General features: G+C 39.1%; 1 protein-coding gene across 2 annotated transcripts in view; it reads right to left on the reverse strand.

The window, feature by feature from the left end:
• Nucleotides 1-19276, reverse strand: part of PALLD (palladin, cytoskeletal associated protein) — a 182429-nt gene that overhangs the window by 8554 nt on the left and 154599 nt on the right. Inside the window, exons 11-16 of one of the 2 annotated variants that reach the window (XM_066186015.1) lie at nt 16347-16482; nt 13905-14006; nt 13281-13331; nt 11646-11867; nt 6550-6699; nt 2611-2705 (exon numbers count right to left, since the gene is read on the reverse strand). In XM_066186015.1, coding sequence (XP_066042112.1) covers nt 2611-2705; nt 6550-6699; nt 11646-11867; nt 13281-13331; nt 13905-14006; nt 16347-16482 — 756 coding nt within the window. The remainder of the gene's footprint in view (nt 1-2610; nt 2706-6549; nt 6700-11645; nt 11868-13280; nt 13332-13904; nt 14007-16346; nt 16483-19276) is intronic. The other variant, XM_066186016.1, reaches the window with a different exon arrangement.

Consider the following 19276-nt stretch of genomic DNA (forward strand, 5'->3'; position numbering starts at 1 on the left):
ACAAATAATGAAATGAGTAGAGCCAAGTAGCTTCAGATGTCTAGGAATGACAAATTGCAAAAGGCTGGAATAACTCTTGGATTCATTGTGGGCTCTTCAGAGTTGCAATGCGGACATCACACTGCAGAGATTAGTTTCAGCAGAACTGACATCATGTACTAAATGTGTCCAGGGGAGACTCCATGGGTTGGTACGGTGCAGTGCACTGGGAATTTCAGTGACCGAGAAGATGAAGACGACTTTATGACTGACCATATGGTAATGATCACTAAGTTGGAAAAAAGGAGATGAAGTTCAAATTAATCCCCTAATTGAGAGCAGGGTAACAGGAATGTTTAGTTTTTAAATCTTCTTTAGATCTCATGCATTTTAAGATTATTTTCTCATGCATTTTAAGATTTGTTTGGGACTCTGGCTACCATGCTTAGGTGACAGAATGTTTGTTGAGCACCTTGTCATCTAAGGGATTGAGTCCAAAATTCAAAAGTGGCCACCCACATCAAGATGCTAAGAAAGGGATGTTTGTCAGCTAAGCAAATTTCAGAAAAATACATTAAGAGTGAAATAAAACCCCAGAGTTCTGCCAGAACACATTCTGTAAGAGATTAAATATCCTTCAGGAAAAAAGCCTGTCAGCAGTGTAACAAGTCATAAAATTCATTAAGCTTATAAATATACTTGTAATAAAAGAAGCAAACAAACGGTTTTGTTACTCTCAAGCAGAAAAGCTTATAGAAATAATATTGTAGTGCCATAGGAATATTACTTATCAAAAGTCAATAGCAATAGACATGACAAATACCACAGAATATGGGGAACAGTAATTTGGGATATTACATTAGAAAAGCCAATGGCAGGAGTCTGTCTTAGGAAGGTTTTATGTGCTCTCATTTCATCAGTCTTGGGTGAACCCTCCAATGGAAGCAGTGAGAACTGTCACTGAACGGAGATTCCACGCTGAATACTTACGTGGGATAAGCCCTTCACATGGCAATTTTACAGAAAATAAGAATCCCCAATAATTGCCCTAATTTTAATTAAACTGCTCTACAGAAATTCCCTATTTATAATTCATTACTCACTGGACACCCAACCCAAAGCAATAGTGGCTGCTTGAGTGCCTGTCTCCGTTAGAAAATAAAGCAACCTTGGACTTTGAATGCAGTTGGAGAGATTGAAAATAGCCTCCTCCATTCTTACCTGAGGGTTCTGTCCATCACAGACAGACACACACATTTTGTCCTTCAGGAAGCTGCAGGAGTGGCAACTGCTTGATCCTTTCACCCCTACCTCCCTTCCCATCCTCTTTGCTTTTAAAGGTATTTCCCCTTTGTCATCCTATGTGCACTGACTTACTCAGCTGAAACCTGATTCTTCATGGCAGCTTTTCCCTTCAGAGGTTAACATGAACTTTCCATTTGTACCCATCATCTGAAAGTGCTAAGTGTATTAGTGACTGGACAGGCTATACCAGGTGGTCCCAGCCTTTTCTGTGCTGTTCTCCCAGTGCAGCCTGGCGGGATATTCCCCTCCAGAGGCACTCTGAGCTTTGGGCGTAACACAAAGGGTGACACGCTGCAGAGGAAGCTGGTGGCCATCTCAGAGAAACGCTGGGAAATGCTTTCAGGGTTGCAGTTTGTTCTGTGCAGGAATAAGACTGACAAGATCTTTTAATTAACCAGCCTCACTTCCTAATACTTCACAGCTACCAGAGGGGGGAAGAGAGCCTGTTTTACCTGCAGCAGTTCTATGTTACATACCAGTACCGGTACTAACTGTTACAGAAATCCTTTCCTGATTGTACACTGACTGTAATTACATGCACTCTGTATATTAGTTGGGCAATATTGAGATTCTAAGGCTGGAACCATTAAGCAAGGAACATGCCTCATTACAGCAGGATCCAGAAACCAGAGCCCTCACACTCCCCTGAAAACAGTTCTGGTAACCAAAATAATTCTTTTTGTATCATCTAAAGCTGTCTAAGCTGTGCTAAACAGCCTCATAAATGCTTTGGGCAAAGAAAAAAAAGTATTTGAAGGGAAAATTCCCTTCTATGGTCCAAAAACATAACCCATAGCTTCGTATGGGAATAACTGTAAACTCACCAAAGATAAGTTTAATACTTTATTTCTGACTCATAATTCCTTATAAGAACCTGAACTGAAATACTAAATACTGAAATACTAAAATATTTCTAATGTAAATCTGATAAACCTCTTTGGCATGCAGTTAAATGAATGCTTACTAGAAGCTGCAGAAGATGGAGGTTCCTGGTAGAATCCTAATCATGAAATATTTTTAAAAAGCCTAAGTGACAACAGCCTTCCCAACAGCTGATAGTGTAATTTGAGATACAGAGAAACTAGTGAACACCAACAGAGAAAGGAGGAGGAGATGGAAAAATTTAAAGATATTTAAAAGTCATGTCATTTCAGGGGTTGCTTATACTTCTGAGTGTGCAAGTTCTGCAGCAATTTTCAGACAGCAGAGGTCACATTTCTTCCTGAATGCCATACTTTTAACTTATCTGCTTATCTCACATTCTCTACCTTACCACACTTATTTTGCAAAATCCGTATTATTAAAAGAAAAAAAAGCATCAAATACCTTCTTATGTGAGGCTGACCTGAAGGTGACCAAGGACTGCGGCCTCTTTGATTTACAGCTTGAACCATCAGCCTGCCCGTGCAACTTACTCTGCCCTGTCAGGATGATAGAGAAGGAAGATTAAAAGACTTGAAATATGTGATAAAAAATGTTCAACCTGATTTGTTCTTTTTTTTTGCCTAACCCTTTAATCAGCTTCTAATCTAACAGAACAGACTGGAATGACCATGACTATAATACATTCATTTCCAAAAAAAAAAAAAAAAGACTGTTAATACTCTGGCAATCAAGTTGTTATTGACTGTTATTTATGTGGGCAGGAGGCTTCTCTGTGTGTGGGAAGTGGGCAGAAAGACAAGTTCAAGGCCCCGAAGATGGACCATGGTGAGTGCTGGCAGTTAACAAGAGAGTTGCTGCCTCCAAAGTGGACTGATCTACTTGATCTGGTGGGCCCACAACTCAAAAAAACCCTCATTAAAGTGAAAGCCAAAATAATTTGAAAGGTATTTAACAGGTCCTCTCTGCAGAGTGAATCTGGTTTGAGGAACTGCACTGAAAGGCACAGCTGTGCTGATGGACATTGGTGATAATTCAGGTTATTTTCAGTGAAATAAATAAAACATGGCTCTGGTTTATTTGGTCCCTCTTTTACTTTGTTTCAGAAGACAGATTCTCCACCACAAGCACAGTCCTAACAGATTTGGGCTGGGACTGCCCTATAAGGGGTAAAAGCATCTGATGGTCCTAATAAATAAGAGCTCTGCCCCCTGGGCTGGTAGCAGTAAGGCAACATCCACATCAGCATTGCAGTGTATTTCAGCTCTAAGCTGTAAGCTCCACATTCAAGTCTGTCAGCATAAAAGACAAATATTTTTATCACAGTACTTGTGGGGTTGCAAATAGCAGTTTTTTAAGAACTGTCCAAAGTCCATCAAAAAACAATTTCACTGGGCTCACAAGCAGCCTTAGAATAGCAACAACTTTTGTGTTCACTTAGAAATGAAATCTGTGTCCCACTTCTATTCCCATGACCCATTTAGCCTGCAAGTAAAATCCCTGCATTAAAATAAGCCATTGTGCAAGACCCACAGCAATTCCTTATGTAAAAGCTTTCTTTTTCCCCTTATGTTACAAGACTATTAAAGAACATCTGGAACAAATGAATTTCTATTTTGGGTACCACGATATATTAATATTTTTCTGGCAGGTGATGAATACACATAGTTTGGGATCATTTCTGCATATCTCAATACATGATGGTGTCACAAATGGAAACACAAAGGGCAATAAGGAATTTGGATAGGGAAGATTAGGCACGAAGCCAAAGATTCCGAAAAAGTCACAGGATGAAGAGGAAGGAAGCAATGAGTGGGAAGTAGTAAGATGATGTCCTAGAAACTAAGGGAACTCCAGTCTGAGGACTGCGGGTGTGTAATGCAAAGAAGCAGAGAGAATGGGATAGAAAGAAAGAAGGTGAAAATAAGAACTCGATGCAAGCCCATACAGTTCATAGAAAGAGCTCAGTTAAGGGATATGACCTCTAACTAAAGGCCTAAACCAGGCAAGGCTTTGTGTTTGTCTAGGCCCAGGGTCCATTTAGCTCTGGATTAACTTCTGTGGCAATTTTTACAACAAACCCCCCTGGTGTGTCAGGACTTTAATTCTAGCTCACTGCGCTTTATGCCATGGGCAATGGGGCCTGCTGTGTTAACTACCATGGACGATCTCCAAGGTCTGTCAACAAGGCATTTTACACACATAAATCCTATTATGTTAGTCCAGGTCATGAGATGGCATGAACAGGCAGAGCTTTACTGAACTGAGTCCTTTGCTTTAATAAACCCGATTTCTATCAGCTGAGAACACATCTTTTGCTTTAGAGTTCGGTGATTCGAACACCAATGACCAAACACAGCAGCAGCCTAGCAAATATCTGCCAGTCCATCAGAGTTCTGATGGGAGCTCCCTTATATTTACGTACTTCGCTTTCTTAAGGAAAGGTTGCCAAATTTGCCTAAGTTTGTGATAACTTTGAGACGTGGACAACTTTCCATTAGAATTGAGAAGACTGCCAAAATTATTTCCACTCAGGATGACTTAAAAGAATTGGAATCCAGATCTTTTGAGTGTGAAAGGCTAGTACATTAACTCACAGCCCTTTTTTGCCTCCATTGTACTGTTAAATGCATAGTAAAAGCAAGCAAATAGTGGAAGAGATAAGTATGTTTGCTTGGGAATTACACTGTGAAAAAGAGAACAGAATGGGCTTGGTGAAACACAGATGTTTTGTTTAGGGGAGCCAGAGGAAGATGCTTCTGGTTCTTCTCCAAAGAGGGGAAAAAGCACAAGCACAGAATTTTATCATTTAACAAAGCTGCTTTTTCAAGCTCCACGTGGGGAACCACACAAACCTAGCTCATTTTAGTACATCCAAAAACCCACTAACAAAGTAGTGCCATCAATGACCAGAACTGGTAACCTGGGTCACAGTTGTGTCATTGAATGAGCATTACCCAGAACAACAAATGCTCCAAAGTAGGCTGTAAATATTCTGGGACAGAGTACAGTGCCCAAACACAAAGGCAGTTTGTTCACCATGTTCTCCAAGACTTCGGCTCACACAGTAACACTACACAGTGAAACTCTGTGCATGCACTGAGACAACACTTAGAGGAAGATGAACAGGAACCATTTCTTACCTTGAGCATGCATCTATTTTTAAACCTGTTGTGAAATTTCACAGTTTAAATGGTACCAAGTATTGTAACAATGTCATCTATGTGTAAAAGCCCCCAGCTTGAACAATTTCATGGTCTTACGCTACTTCATTAGTATTTATTTTACTTATATATGTAGAAATAATAATTAAACCACCTATATTTAAGCACTGCAGTTCATAGAATCTACCCAAAAGCTGCTCTCTGTGTGTTGCCTGTGTGTACAACCCCTTATATTCACAAGCCCTATGCAGTATGAGCAGGACTGACAAGCTGAAGAGCGAGACAAAAATGGCAGCATCATGCTGAGTAACCTAGCAACGTGCATAACAGAGCACAACACTCCTGCTTAGATTAAACTCTGTCTCAGTGATACAGTTTGTTATTCTACAGTGTGATTCTGCTTGCAGGCCTAGTCTTGGCAAGATATTTAGCACTACAGAAGAAAATAATTCATTACATCCCAAAAGTTATGTTACTGCTTTGGTTTCTCACATGCAACTCTTTCCCCTCAAGTTGCTGTGGTGTAGGAAAAGCGGATTGAAAAAGCTACTTCAAAAGGGTGAGTGACCTCTAAGTTTGGCTACGTCTAATGAACTAGTGAGTTTCTGCTGTGTACCCTCAACTCTTGTATTAAATCTGCAAAGAAAAATGGCATTGCTAAACCAGTAACACTCCGTGTTTCAGAAAAGCACTGTTTAAGATCAACACAGGACTGCTACATAATACTGCTAGATTTTTTTTGCCTTACAGACTTGCAATCTGCCTAATGTAAGCATGTTGAGGTGTGATATACTCCCACTCATTTCAAAAAAATTGGCCTCAGTCAGTGTGTAGGGTCAACAGAAGAAAGTTAAATCGCTGGACTGGGTTACTTCTGCTGCTAAACTGGATCTTTTTCTCCCTTTATATATATGGGCTATCCATGCTCAGTTAGAATACTGAGATGTTATCACCTGAGACAACTAGTGGAAGAGTAATTAAAAAATTACACCCCTCCCCCTGAAACCTCAAACCACAGGAAAAAAACTACTGTTGAGTTGCTAATCTCCTGGAGATAGAAAGGTCCCACCCTACTGATGCAAGAGGAAAACAGAAATCTAACTAGCATACTTTACAGTGACTTCATCATTTAATTAAATCATGCATATGTGAGATGAGATAGTTTTCTGAAGATTTATGTCCAGAAGGATGTTTGCTCTGGAGCCAAACCTTCATTTACCTGTGGGTTAGCAGCCATAATGGTGTAATTCCCATCATCATCCAGGGTGGAGGCTGCAGTATGCAGTGAGCAAGTTCCATCAGGTTCTCTTTGAATTCGGTAGTGATCACTTCGTTTAGAAATTTGCTTCCCATCTTTAAACCAATAAATCTGCAGGGAGAAAACAAAGCACAGCTGGTAAGAGGTGGGTGCTCATTGTTAGTGCTATCATTTAATAGCACTAACGAATTTAACTGCTGAAAAACTCTCTGGTAAGTAGCAAAAGGAAAACGGCTTTGCTGAACTCCTCATTCTATGAGCCACTTTCACTAGCAGTTACAAGATCATCAGTGGACCAAAGAGAAACAAAGCCTGAATATTTTCCAACGAAAGGTACAGCTGCATAAGGGCTGACCATTTCCAGAACTGAAACTAAACGTCTTTACAAAGAAAAGATTACTAATTTCAGAGATTACTAATTTTACCTTTATTTTGCAAATATCTGAAGAAGTTGCAGAAAAAACTTGAGAGTGCTTTTGCTCTCTTTTCAGAAAATAAAAACATAAATTAAAAAGGCAAGATAATGATAGGCTGAATTAATTCAATGATGAATAAAATAGAAGCAATGATCTCACTGTAGAAACACCCGTTTTGTCTCATATCCATTACGCTGACTGGACTGGACCAAAATGCCAGAGGGGGTAGAGCTGCTCCCGCTGGCAGTGAGCAGCTCAGTGTGTGGAGGGCCCAGCTCAGCGTAATGACATGATTGAAACTAACAATGTCACCCCGGTGTGACAGGCCAGCTAGGCAAGTGGACAGCTTTGCAAAGTAATAGGAAATACTTCAAAGCAAAGCAGCGCATCGACATCCGCTAATAACGGCATGCCAACACCAGCACAGTTCCAACTGCACAGAACAGTTACATTGGCTATCAAACAGAGGGCTTTTCCAGCACTTTTGATACATAATTTTATTCTCTGACTGACCCAAGATATACTTCCAGTGAGCCAAAAAAATGATGTATGCGGGATAATATCTTACAGTAATCCATGAATTACACACACAAAAAATGTATTTTTAGTGCCTCAGACTTGAAGGGGAAAAAAATGACCTAGCTTTCAGGATTTTTTAAAAATACTGTAATAATAAAGTAATATCCCAAACATATCTGCTGGAATCAAAAGTAAATGTTGTGTATGCATGAACACACAGAGAGGAATATCTGAAAAATGTTACACTAGGAAGGCTGTACTTAGCTGCCCAAACCCATGTTCAGGCAGAACATTATTCACTCATCATTTCTGAAATGTGTACTACACATAAAATCAATTGTGTTCAGCATTTGAGACACTTGTGCAGATACCTACACCACTGTTACTTGTGCAGATACTTACACCATTTTTACCAGGGGCCAACTCATTCAAAGTACAGCTGTATTTGTCCTGGTCCTGCTGGGACTATTTAGCATGAGGAAAATACACACATATTGCTCCACCTCATTCTTGAAGTGGGAATTTAGGTCTTAAGACTGAGGAAAGGGTGCTGGCTCTCTAGTAAAAAATGAAGTGGCAGAGCAATGCGTATTTCAGTTCCTGATAGAGTTTAATCAGGTTCTTCTGCTGGTTTCTTCATATGTACCAATATTTCAAAGTTTGAAATTCACTCACTTAGGGGAAAGTTAAGGGTATACTTTTGAATTTCACAAAAAAAAACCAAAAAAACAAAACAACAAAAAAAACACAAAAAAATCCCCCAAAAAATGGAGAGTTTTTTTGGTGAAAATGAGTGAAAATTTTCCTTAAAAATTTATTACTGTGTATGATTTTTATATTAACAAGCACTGTGCATAAGTTGAAATGATTTCATTTCCTCACTAGCTGGTTATACTTGTTTCCCATTTTGTCTGTCAGCAGCCTTGCAGAGACTCTGTGGCCTGAACAAAAGATTTAGTCATGTCTTCTTGTCTGCTGACAGAGCACTTACTGGAGATGTAAGAGATACTGGATCACTTATATACACATGCTAATGGGTGCTAAAGCAACATTGCTGCAAAAAATGCATTTTAATTTGCATGCTTTACATGTGTCACAATGTTGCCTGGAAATCTACTGCATTAAGTAGTAATTATTTAATAACAGCACACTTACCAGAAACGTCAGGAGACATGCATGGAAATGCACAAATATTAATTGAACCAGCTATCCAAACATCATGTATATGTTGTCCAAAACTTATTTCAACTAAGTTTAAAAGCATTGGCATCCCATATGAGCAGTAAATTCTTAATATTACCTTTATCTGACATGGAGTTAATAAGTAAAACACTACTAGTGCGGGAGACAATGGCCCTTGCAGTGAAGTATTTTCTTTCTAGGATAACTTTTAATAAATGTACCATTAAACTACGTAAGCACTGACCACTGCATCTGGATTGCTTTTATTTGCACCAGATTTTCAGAAACCAGGGTGTAATGACAAGGAATACAATGGTAGACATGGTACAAAGGGGGTTTGATCTTGGGCAGGACAGGCATTTTTAATCACCAAGAATTACATTCAGCCATGTGAAGAGTGAGCAGTAGGAGATTTACGTAACATTTGTGTCTCAACTAACCTCTTGTATGGCACTGTCTTAATTCCGAGGTGAAATAATCCCTTAAAAAGTATTCCATAGTTCCTCCCGTAGCACAACAGGTTTCTCATTTTGATGAGAAAACAGTTTTACATTATTCCAAAGGTTATAACAAAGCATATGCTCAGATTTAAAAAGTCATATATATGAAGACAGAATTTGCACATCAGTATTCAATTTACATGGCATGTTCAGGGGAAAAAATAATCAAGCCAATAACTCCACTTAGAAAAATCCCTTGTAATGAATGCCAGATTTTAGAAACACTACAGTCCTTCCCCAAGCCATTCCTTGGCAGACCTAACAGAATACTTAGAAGGGAGGAGCTTCAAGTTAGTAAATTATTTCCAGCTTTTCATTTGCCAAAGTAAAAAATCTATTCACAAGCAACACTTCCACCTTCAACAAATGACAGCAGAAGGGCAGCCCTCAGCCACTGAGCTGTTCAAAACTGCTGTCTTGGAATGCTCTGGCAGATGAGGGGGAGACACGGCCTGTGGACATTTGCAAAGCCCAGCTAACAAGCAGCCATACAGCAGGACTGATATTGGTTCCATCCCAACCAACTTAACAAATTACACAAAGCATCTGCGAGTGAATGGAACAAAGGGCCAGAGTTCCAGGTGCAAGAGCAAATCACTTCTTAATGTGCACACTTTGACACTGCAGGAAAACAGAACATTGCTGTGAATCACAGGGCAGTCACATCAGATGCTCCTCTGTAAGGACATGCTTAAGGGGAAGTACTAAGAATTCAGTTTCTTGGCTGTGCAATCCTTATCGCCCCAGTGAGGGAAAGGAGACATCCCCTTTCATCTGTCTTAAATCAGACAGAGAAACTACACCTTAATTGGAAACTGTGGAAATTAGGGAATGGTTGACTAAGGCTGACTCATAATAGGTCATCTAGCAACTTAGTCATAAGCCTCAGGCAGAATGAGTATCTCTGCACACACTGCACTTCTGTCAGCAACAGACCCATTTGCATTCCACCCTTGTTCAGCACAACAGACTCTTACCTATGGTCATCTCAGAATGCTAGACACCAAAAGTTTGCTTTCAGTCAGACTGGGCTTATCTTCTCAGTGTGTGTGTTTTCAGTTTGAAGCAGAAGTGCTTTTTTGATAAAAGTATACTGATCAACCCCACTTACTTTGCAGTGGTTCACATCATGTTGTGCTCTTGGAGCACAGAACTGGATTCCTTTCAGATGAAACTAAGCCAGAAAATGTGCTCCAAGAACTCATCTAATGTGCATCTGCTTCAGTCTGTGGGACAAGATTAGAGCTAGCCTGGAGTAAAACCTTCTGACATGTGTGCAGGGATGGATCTCTCATTCTAGAGATTTTCTTCTTCTGGTCTGCACTCCTTGCTGATGTAGATGTAGACCTAGTTCTCTCTTGTTCTTCCTCTGCTATCTCATAAAGTCCTTTTTTTTCTTTAATTAACAGCTTGTACAGTATCATACACATATATCATTGGGCATGTTAAGTCACTTGCATTTATCTCTGTTTGAAATCCTAAGTACCCATAAAACTTACAGTAGATGAGAGATTTGGATGTGAGTGCTTCTGTGAAGGCCTGACGTAACAGAGGGCATCCTTGATCTTGTCTAAGAAGACAAGAGCCCCTAGCCACCAGAGGTCACTGTGAGAGTAGGGGACCTCACCGGGAAGACACCGGCCTTGGCAGGGGAGTTGGAAAAGCTGCTGCCGTTTGCCTGCTGCATAATCAGTCAGTTGATTGCCAAGCAATTTTTGAAATGGTTGTGTGCAACCTACCCAAGGAGGGCATTCTTCCAAACTACTGACATCACGCAACTGGGGCTTTTACATTTGCTACAAGGAAATGCTTCTCAAGCCCAACCCTCCCTCAGAAGTTCATCATTAAAACATCACCATCATGTCTCATCTTGCTGCTGGGAAATATAGGACCTTATGGTATTTTATTATGCCTTCTTCTACATTCCAGTAAAATCTATCTTGTTAGTGTGTGTAGATGCTGAAGAATGAGAGATACCATGCTGGCTTCTGAACTAGAACCCACGTATTTTTGCATTAGCATGTTGCCATGACTGAACTAATTACCCATGCTAGCAAGATGAGGTGGCTTTTGGGACTCCTGTGCCAGCTCACGTGGGGCTTTCTAGCATTGCACTGCATTCTGTGGTACAAATGTACCCTGGAGGTAACGCTGAAAACGACAGAAGCATTACATCCAGGTAAAATAGTTGAGAAGTCTCAGGAGAGCTGAGAGCAGAAGCCTTATGGGTAGCATTCTTTACTAAATTTTGACTAAATAACTCCAGTTTTTAACTCCAAAAGAGATTTGGCAGTTTAAGCCAGTTAGGAGTCTTTCTTGTCAACTGTGAATATCTCCTGTTCCTGTAGGATACAGCCCATAAGAGTCCAGAGCCTGATGGTAAAGCACCAACACAGAACTCTTCCAAGAAATTCTAGAAACATTTACCATCTTTTCTTACCTTTGGCTTTGGATTTCCTGCCACTTTGCATGTGAATGTGACTGGCATTCCCTCAAAGATTTTGTAGTGCTTCAGCTTTATCTCAAAATATGGTGACATACTGTTATCAATAGGTTCATCTCCATGCTGCACTTCGTCATCTGATTCTTCCACAGGAGATCTCTCCAGCCTGTATTCAATTTCACTGATCAACCTTTGCTCAAAGCTGGAGACTTTATATTCCTGTCAAATGAAAGGTAGATATTAGTGTCCAGCTTCAACACATTGCTCAGGAAGACATGTTCTGAATGTTTGGATTTTTTTATTTAACTGATCTTTAACAATCCATTAAGTTTTTACATATAAAAGGAAAATGTATCTTGTTGAAGAAAAACACTATAATCCATGTCTCCAATAACTTCCCTATGAAACAACTGAGACATCTGGTATGAGGCAAAAACTGTATTTCATGTTGTCTTAAGGTCTAATTTATAAGGGGAAAGAAAGTCATTGGTTGCTTTCTTTCAATTTAAAAAAAAAAAATCCTACAAGAATAAAAGCATTCTGAGGCAGTTCATAAAGACAAAAGGAACATACTAATATTTCCTTGAGGGTACAGACAGATTTAGGGGTTTTGTTTCCAGATGGCTAGAAGACCATATGGTTCACATCTGCTATTTGCATAGAACTGTACCAGAGGCTGAACCACAAGGATAAAATTATTTTGTTTACAGTTGCCTGTAAAAATGAGGGGGGGAAAAAAAGGAGAAAATGGCAACAGTGGCAATCCATGGTAGCTGTTTCTCTTTACTCCTGTTGCTATGGTCCCCTTTGTGTGGGAAAAAATTTATCCCAACAGTACTGAAGATATAGCAGGAAGAACAGAAAGGTTCATCAAGTGTAAAACACAATGACTTGTTTGAATTTGTCATGATTTACTGATATACACATGTTATTTGCTTTCTTGAACTGTCTGCTTTGCAGTACAGAATTCCTGCTTGGAATCTTACTGATAAGAATGACAATGTCAGACTGTAAAATAGTTCAGAAGCAGGAAAAAAAATATCAGTCAATGCTCTTCTTGGTCAGCAGGAATTCAGACACTCTTTCAAATTACCTTTGGCCATGGTCTCTGACCCTTGTTGCATTTAAAACAGAACATGCCTCTGATGCAAAGCATCCTTTCACATCCCCATCCTCTGTCACTGCCTCTGGTCTGAGAATGACGTGACATCTTTCCACCATCGGTTACAGAACTAATCAAAACCCTCGATAATTGCAAAAAATGGAACAGCCAAGGAATACCTTGTAAAGTGCAGATAGTTTTAAAATTTCTTTGTTTCCTGAAGTGTACCATATAAGTAAACCATGAAGTACATGACACAGTTAGTATCATATCAGTGTATGTTATTGTTACAGCACAAATTTAGTGGAGCACACGATGATTGCTGTTAAACTGTCTGCACTCACACGGACTTCTAGAACAACTTGAACAACCTCATAAACAGAGTGCAGCTCCATTTTCCAGTTATTAATGCTAGATGACCTCTTATTATTGACCAAGAACAGCAGAATTCAACAGGACAAGAACAACAGGAAAGGGGAAAGAAAAAAAAATAGACAAAAAAAAAGACAGAAAAAGGTGAAAATGTTAACCTTTTGAATATCCACAGGACTCACTACAGAAGCACCAACAGAGCGAGCTTCCTGCAAGGGTAGAAAAAAAGATCAAGAGGCAGAAAGAAGACCAAGAGATAGCCATGACAGCTCCTCAGAGCTTTTATCAGGAGAATGTACTTTGATCAGCACCATGAGCAAACGAATGCTACACATTTCTGAATAGCAACTCTGGCATCTGAACAATGGAGAGCGTGTACCTGGCCCTTCAAGCAGACTTTCTGTTGTGGTTTTGGTCTGCACCCAAAAAGTGCCTATTAGACAAATAAAGAGAAGATGGTTTCAAGATAGTAGATGTCTTTTTGCCTTGCGAGACTTAAAGGTCAGGACAGAATAGGATAAACGGAAGAGTTTAAAGCAGAAAGCAGACATTTGAGAAGTCCCAACCTTATGGAAAAACTGAGCAATAGACATGTGATGCTCCAGTTTATTTCACTAATAGATAACACATGACTTCTGTAATCAATAGCCATCCTATCTTATGTATATTTATTGTCTTATGCAGGAATTTATTTTAATGACAGTTGTAGCCTGTAAAAAAGAAAAACTGAAAGGCATTTTTTTCCTCTGAAATTGAAGAAATTGCATGAAAATATGTGGCACCTGTATAGCAGGATCTTCTTCTGGTTCCTGTATATTGAAGACAGTTGCAGCACTGTCTGCTCCCAGCAGTCGACGAGCCATCTTTTCCTCATATGTTAATCTCTGAACAAAAAATAAAAAGGAGATGAGGGGGGAGACGAAAGAAAGAAATGATTATTTTTCCAACTAGAAAGCAGTACACAGTCAGTAATGCTTGAAGTAATGTTGATAAAAGAGAGCAGCAATATGTTTCTAACAGAAATTTACTACCACAGTTTGTAATGCATTTTTTTAGTATTACAAGTGGCACTTTTGGCCTAAGCAACCCTTGCACTGACTCTGCCATTTGTTTCCATCCTCGTGCCAGGAACTTGGGTAGGAATGAGCAATAGGAACTGCTTAAATCAGCATGGCCATCAGAAGAGGGCATATCAAATCATCCCAGATCTTACCCAAGTCATTCTGCTCAGTTTTTACATTAGAAACACAAGGCACAAAACACTGCCAAAAATGGTAAGGAGATTCTACTCTGCTTGTCCAAAATACAGAAAAATGTATTCTTCAAGATTTTAAAATTTCTATTCTTTCTTACTCCTTCAGAAATTGAGCAGACAGCTTATAAAAGACAATTTACACTAGGGAGAGAAAAAAAGTCAAACGAAAACTTTTATGTATAATCAGTTATTTCATTATCAGTTTTCTTCCTGCATTTACGAATGCATTTCAGACACTTTCTTACAAATCCACATTACAAAAAATGCCAGTTTGTGGAAGACAAAACTCATTTCATGGTGAAACACCTCATTTAAAGAGAAAAATAAATGAAGAATGGAAATAGTAAACATTACATCTACTTCATGTTTGCATTCTTAAAAAGGCTCATTTAATTTTTTTTAATGTCATATTGCAGCTAAACCAGCAGGCTGAAACTCATGACAACTAGGTAGCAGAGCTGTCTCGGTTAGAAGCGTCCAAGAAAATGACGAACATTTCTTCACTTTTAGTTCTTCTGCAGTCACTCCAAGTGCCCACAGCCATGATTACACATACAGAATTTACCCAAGACAGGAATCTGCAAGGCCAGTGCCTCAAGGCGAGCACCAAAACAGAGTTCATTTAGTTCAAGCTCTCACATCATCTGATCTCTGTTGGTCTTTTTTTTTTTTTTTTTTACCTTGGGCCATGTGGGCATTCTCAGGACATTCCATTCATTTGCCCAGGCCAAACATCTCGCTCACTTTCCAAAATAGGCACTGACAGTCATTCTCAGCCCACCTCCTTGGAAAAAAACAGGAACTAATACACTATGACAGTGATTTTGCTTAACTGCTACAGAAAACTGCCACACGCTGGGCAGTCAATGGAGAAAGGTAACAGAAGCAGCAGACACTCTGAACATTCTCCCTACTTCACTCCACTGATCTTATTAGGAACCAAAACTGAGCAGCTGTTGATAGACAGTCTGACTCAATGGGCTTTCTTGAACTATACCGCCACAGTTCATAGCTCAGACCTAGTAGCAAACTTAGTAAACTTCTGGGCACTGTCCTGAGAAACATAAAATTCTACTTCCTTTCAAAATGACACAAAGGTATTCAAATGTTTTTTAAAACATTTTATCAACAAAAGAGGGGTGACAGTTTACATTTTTAAAATTACTCTCCTCTTAAAAGAAATTCCTGCTTCAAAGATAGTGTCTTAAAAACTGTAAAAAATTCTTAGGAAAGTTGCCTCTTATCAACTCGAAGCTGGAATAATTTGGTATTTTATCTTTTATGTGTATCTCAAGTGCTTAACAAGGAACACAGATCTTTGTGGCTGTGCATTTCCATTGCTTGATATGCTCATTTTACCTAATTTCTTGACTCCGTGAGCAGGTCATTAACTCTTGGGTCTGTAAGTTAGTACTATAGGTCATTTCTATTCTATTGGTCAAAATTCTATTGGTCAAGAGAAGTCCCCCAACAGCAGAGTCTAATGACGTCTGATTCCCGCTGGGTTGTTTTCCATGAAGAACTGCCTTGTCTGCCTCTGCTGTCCAGTTACCACCTATTGCTTCCCCCATCATCCAGTGGCTGGGCACAAGGCAGAATGAGCCTGGACTGAAAAAGAGCTATGCATGTTCATCCACTTAGTAATGAACAGTCGAAAGCAAATGGCCCTTGAGGCTCAAAAAGTCCTGGAGGTACAGACTGTGCAGGCTTCTTATGCAAATTCACCATCTTTGTGACCTCCATTGCTTTATTAAGTCCAAGTACAGTTGTCAAACAGGAAAAGGAATGATAGAACAAAATGTACGCTATCATTTCTTTTGGAAATGCAGTTTTGAAAATTCAATTAAAAATTATAAACACATAAAAAGCAATCTACAACAATTATTTTACATGCAGCATATCTCAGAAACTACCAATGATGCCCTCTCCCACCCACTCCTATTCCCCAGGGTATTTTATGTTTTTATACCGGTTGCCCATTGTTCAAAAGGTCTTCTTTGAAGCGAAGTTTTCTCTCCAGATCCTGAATTACAGCATCTTTCGACCCCTGAATCTCTTCATCTGATGCTATCCTAGCAGTTCTGCCTGTTTTCTTGGGAAATCCCCTGCAAAACAGTACAAAAAAATTCATAAGCTTTCCTGAAGTCATTTATATTTAGGAATGTATCTGGAATCACTGCTATTAATGAAGAAAGCAACATTGTGTCTTTGAAAATAGAGGTCTGACATGTTTCTTTCTACAGTGTCCATATTAACTTACACTACTGATTAAATGGTTAGTTTAAGAACAAAGATGAAACTATCCTTTATTTGTGCTTTAGTTAAAATAGCCCTCAGGATTGCTTGGCAATTGCTGTAAACACTATACACTCACAGATGAAACTGATGAACAGTGGCAATAAAGCAAAACAAGAGGAAACATGAAAGAGAAAGCATGACTAGATAAGTGGGGATAGAAGATAAACTAGGTTCCTATGAAGTACCAGATGAATAAAGATCAGGAAGATGTAAGACAAGGCAGTTAATTATTAATTTCTTATGTTATTTATTAACTAATTCCTTGTAGCAACTTTGCAATACACACTGCATAACTTCATGTTTATTCTTCATATCTCTGTGAACACATACCCATAAGGCAACACATAAATATTGTTGCTCAAAGAAGAGTCATTCACAGAGTCTGGGTTACACCGGCAAAAAGAAAAATCATCCTTGTGAAGCAGCTCTCAGCACCAAGATTTCCCAGTGGAATAGCAACCATTAAACAGTTCACATTCACAGGGCTAATTTATTCCTCTTACCAGTCTACAGGTTAGGATTGCAGTTTCAGCAATTTTCACTCCCATTTGCTTAAATAGTATAGAAAATTTAATCTTTCCAGACTGCACTAATATTTAACGCTTTTCACTAATGTTAGGATGGCTTTATTGCTGGAAATGCCCAACACGGGCGGTTTCTACTGGAGATCAGCTGTTCTTAACACAGTTGTGAAGAAATCAGCATTGCTATCATATCTGAAACTTGTAGCACACCCCATTTTTCCACTGAAGCCACACATCATCCTCTAAAACATTGATAACTAGTTCAATATTAGTTTACAGGGTTTTTATACCTTTGTTGAGTAAATAGGGCTCAGACCATTACACGGAAATGACATGGAAAAGACGGGATTGAATCAGATAAACAGACAAACTCAGATGACAGAGACGGGAAAAAAAGTCAGACTAGTATGTAATTGGTAAATTTATTTCCAATACACAACTTAATAATTTAATTACTGGTGCCAAAGTTCTAAACAAAAATCATACAGAGACAACAAATTCAATTCTGTATTTCTATGGTTAGAGAAACTTCATTCTTCAGCAAGTGCTTTCAATGGCAATTTCTAGCATTAGAAAAAATGAAAAAATACACATATACTGTCAAAAACCAAAAAGAAAATAAAAGAATAAGATGGAGAAAACAATATTTGGAAACCTTCCTAACTAAAACATTTTATATTCTCGTGCTGTAAGAAAGTATGAAAACAGTGAAGTTCTTGTAAAAAGAGCTGCATTTTTACATTAAATCACAGCAGAAGAGCAGACATTCGCCTAATTTCACAAAGAGACAGAGAACTACATCCCTTGCCCTAGAAATATTGATTTGTTAGCTGGTGATCATCAAGTAGAATTCCCTCAGCTTTCAGCTGGGGGTCTTCTCAGTCACAAATAAGAAAGCAAGTCTCCTCCACTCTGTTTTGGGGAAGAGAAAGAAAAACTGTCCAATATACAGGGAGACAAGAAAATGTTAAGAGGAAGAGATAAGGTCTCTTCAAGAGAGGGATGCCTCGATAACTCCAGAAATTTGGTGCAGTAAATGTAAAGGAAGACATGGAATGAATAAAGGAAGAATGGACAGGAGGAGGTGGGAAGAGGGGATCAGAAGACAATGTCCCTCAGAAAGGCTCGACCACCTGCTGGAAGGCTAGTGGACAGGTGCTGTTTCCCCCCTTACAGTCTTTCCCTTCATCTCCCAGACCTTAATTTTCTAGGCCAGCATTGCCATGAAATCAAATTTTGTCCCTTTTTAGACTACTGCCCCCAAAATTTAAAACCCCTAAACAAACAAGAACACCCAAACAAAACAACCCCAAACCAAACCCAACCCAAAAATCAGCCAACTTCAAGGCGGCAAATTTCATGTTTGGCTTCACCTTTGGCTTTACCTGTTGCCAGCTTTTAATGGAGACATGCATCCTCCCTTGAAAATTCCAAGTGATACATTAAGAAACAGCTTTCATTTCTCATTGTCACAAATTTCATACTTGGACTGATAAACAGGGTTTTACCAGAAAAAGGCCTGCTTGTGCTTGGGACTCCATAGGCTGTAAAGGTGAAATGTACAGTTCACCCGAGTAAATCACGACAGTGTATGAAAAGGATGAACTGCCTGCTTGGGAGTGGATTTCAAGTAATGGATTTTCTGAAGCATTATTGATTATCTCTGAAAACAAAAACCACTGAGCACATACACACATTTTTTCACAGGGGAATGAGTACCCAGGGAATTACAAGTTGGTAAGTTCAACATCCATATGAAACACAGAAAAACAGTATCACAGTCCATTTCTAAACAATGTAGAATAGTAAGAAAATGAAAATTGAATCATGTCAAACCTCATGTTTATCTCTGTCAGGCTGAAGGGCGTGCATGTAGGCAAGAAGAAGTAGCTTTAATACACTTCAGCTTATGGCTTCTGAGTTAGCCTTCAGGAGCTGCAGTAAGTTCCCTAGTAAATCAGGGAAACAGAGTCTGGCTGAAATTTCTATGCTATGCCTGTGTAAAGCTATTCAGTCTGGAAAAGCTATTCAAAGAGAACCAGTGATTTATTTTTCTATCAAACTGAAATAATATAGT

This window comes from Chamaea fasciata, unplaced genomic scaffold (genome assembly GCF_029207755.1).
Source record: "Chamaea fasciata isolate MVZ Bird 193981 ecotype frontalis unplaced genomic scaffold, bChaFas1.0.hap1 SCAF_6, whole genome shotgun sequence".
NCBI lineage: Eukaryota > Metazoa > Chordata > Aves > Passeriformes > Sylviidae > Chamaea > Chamaea fasciata.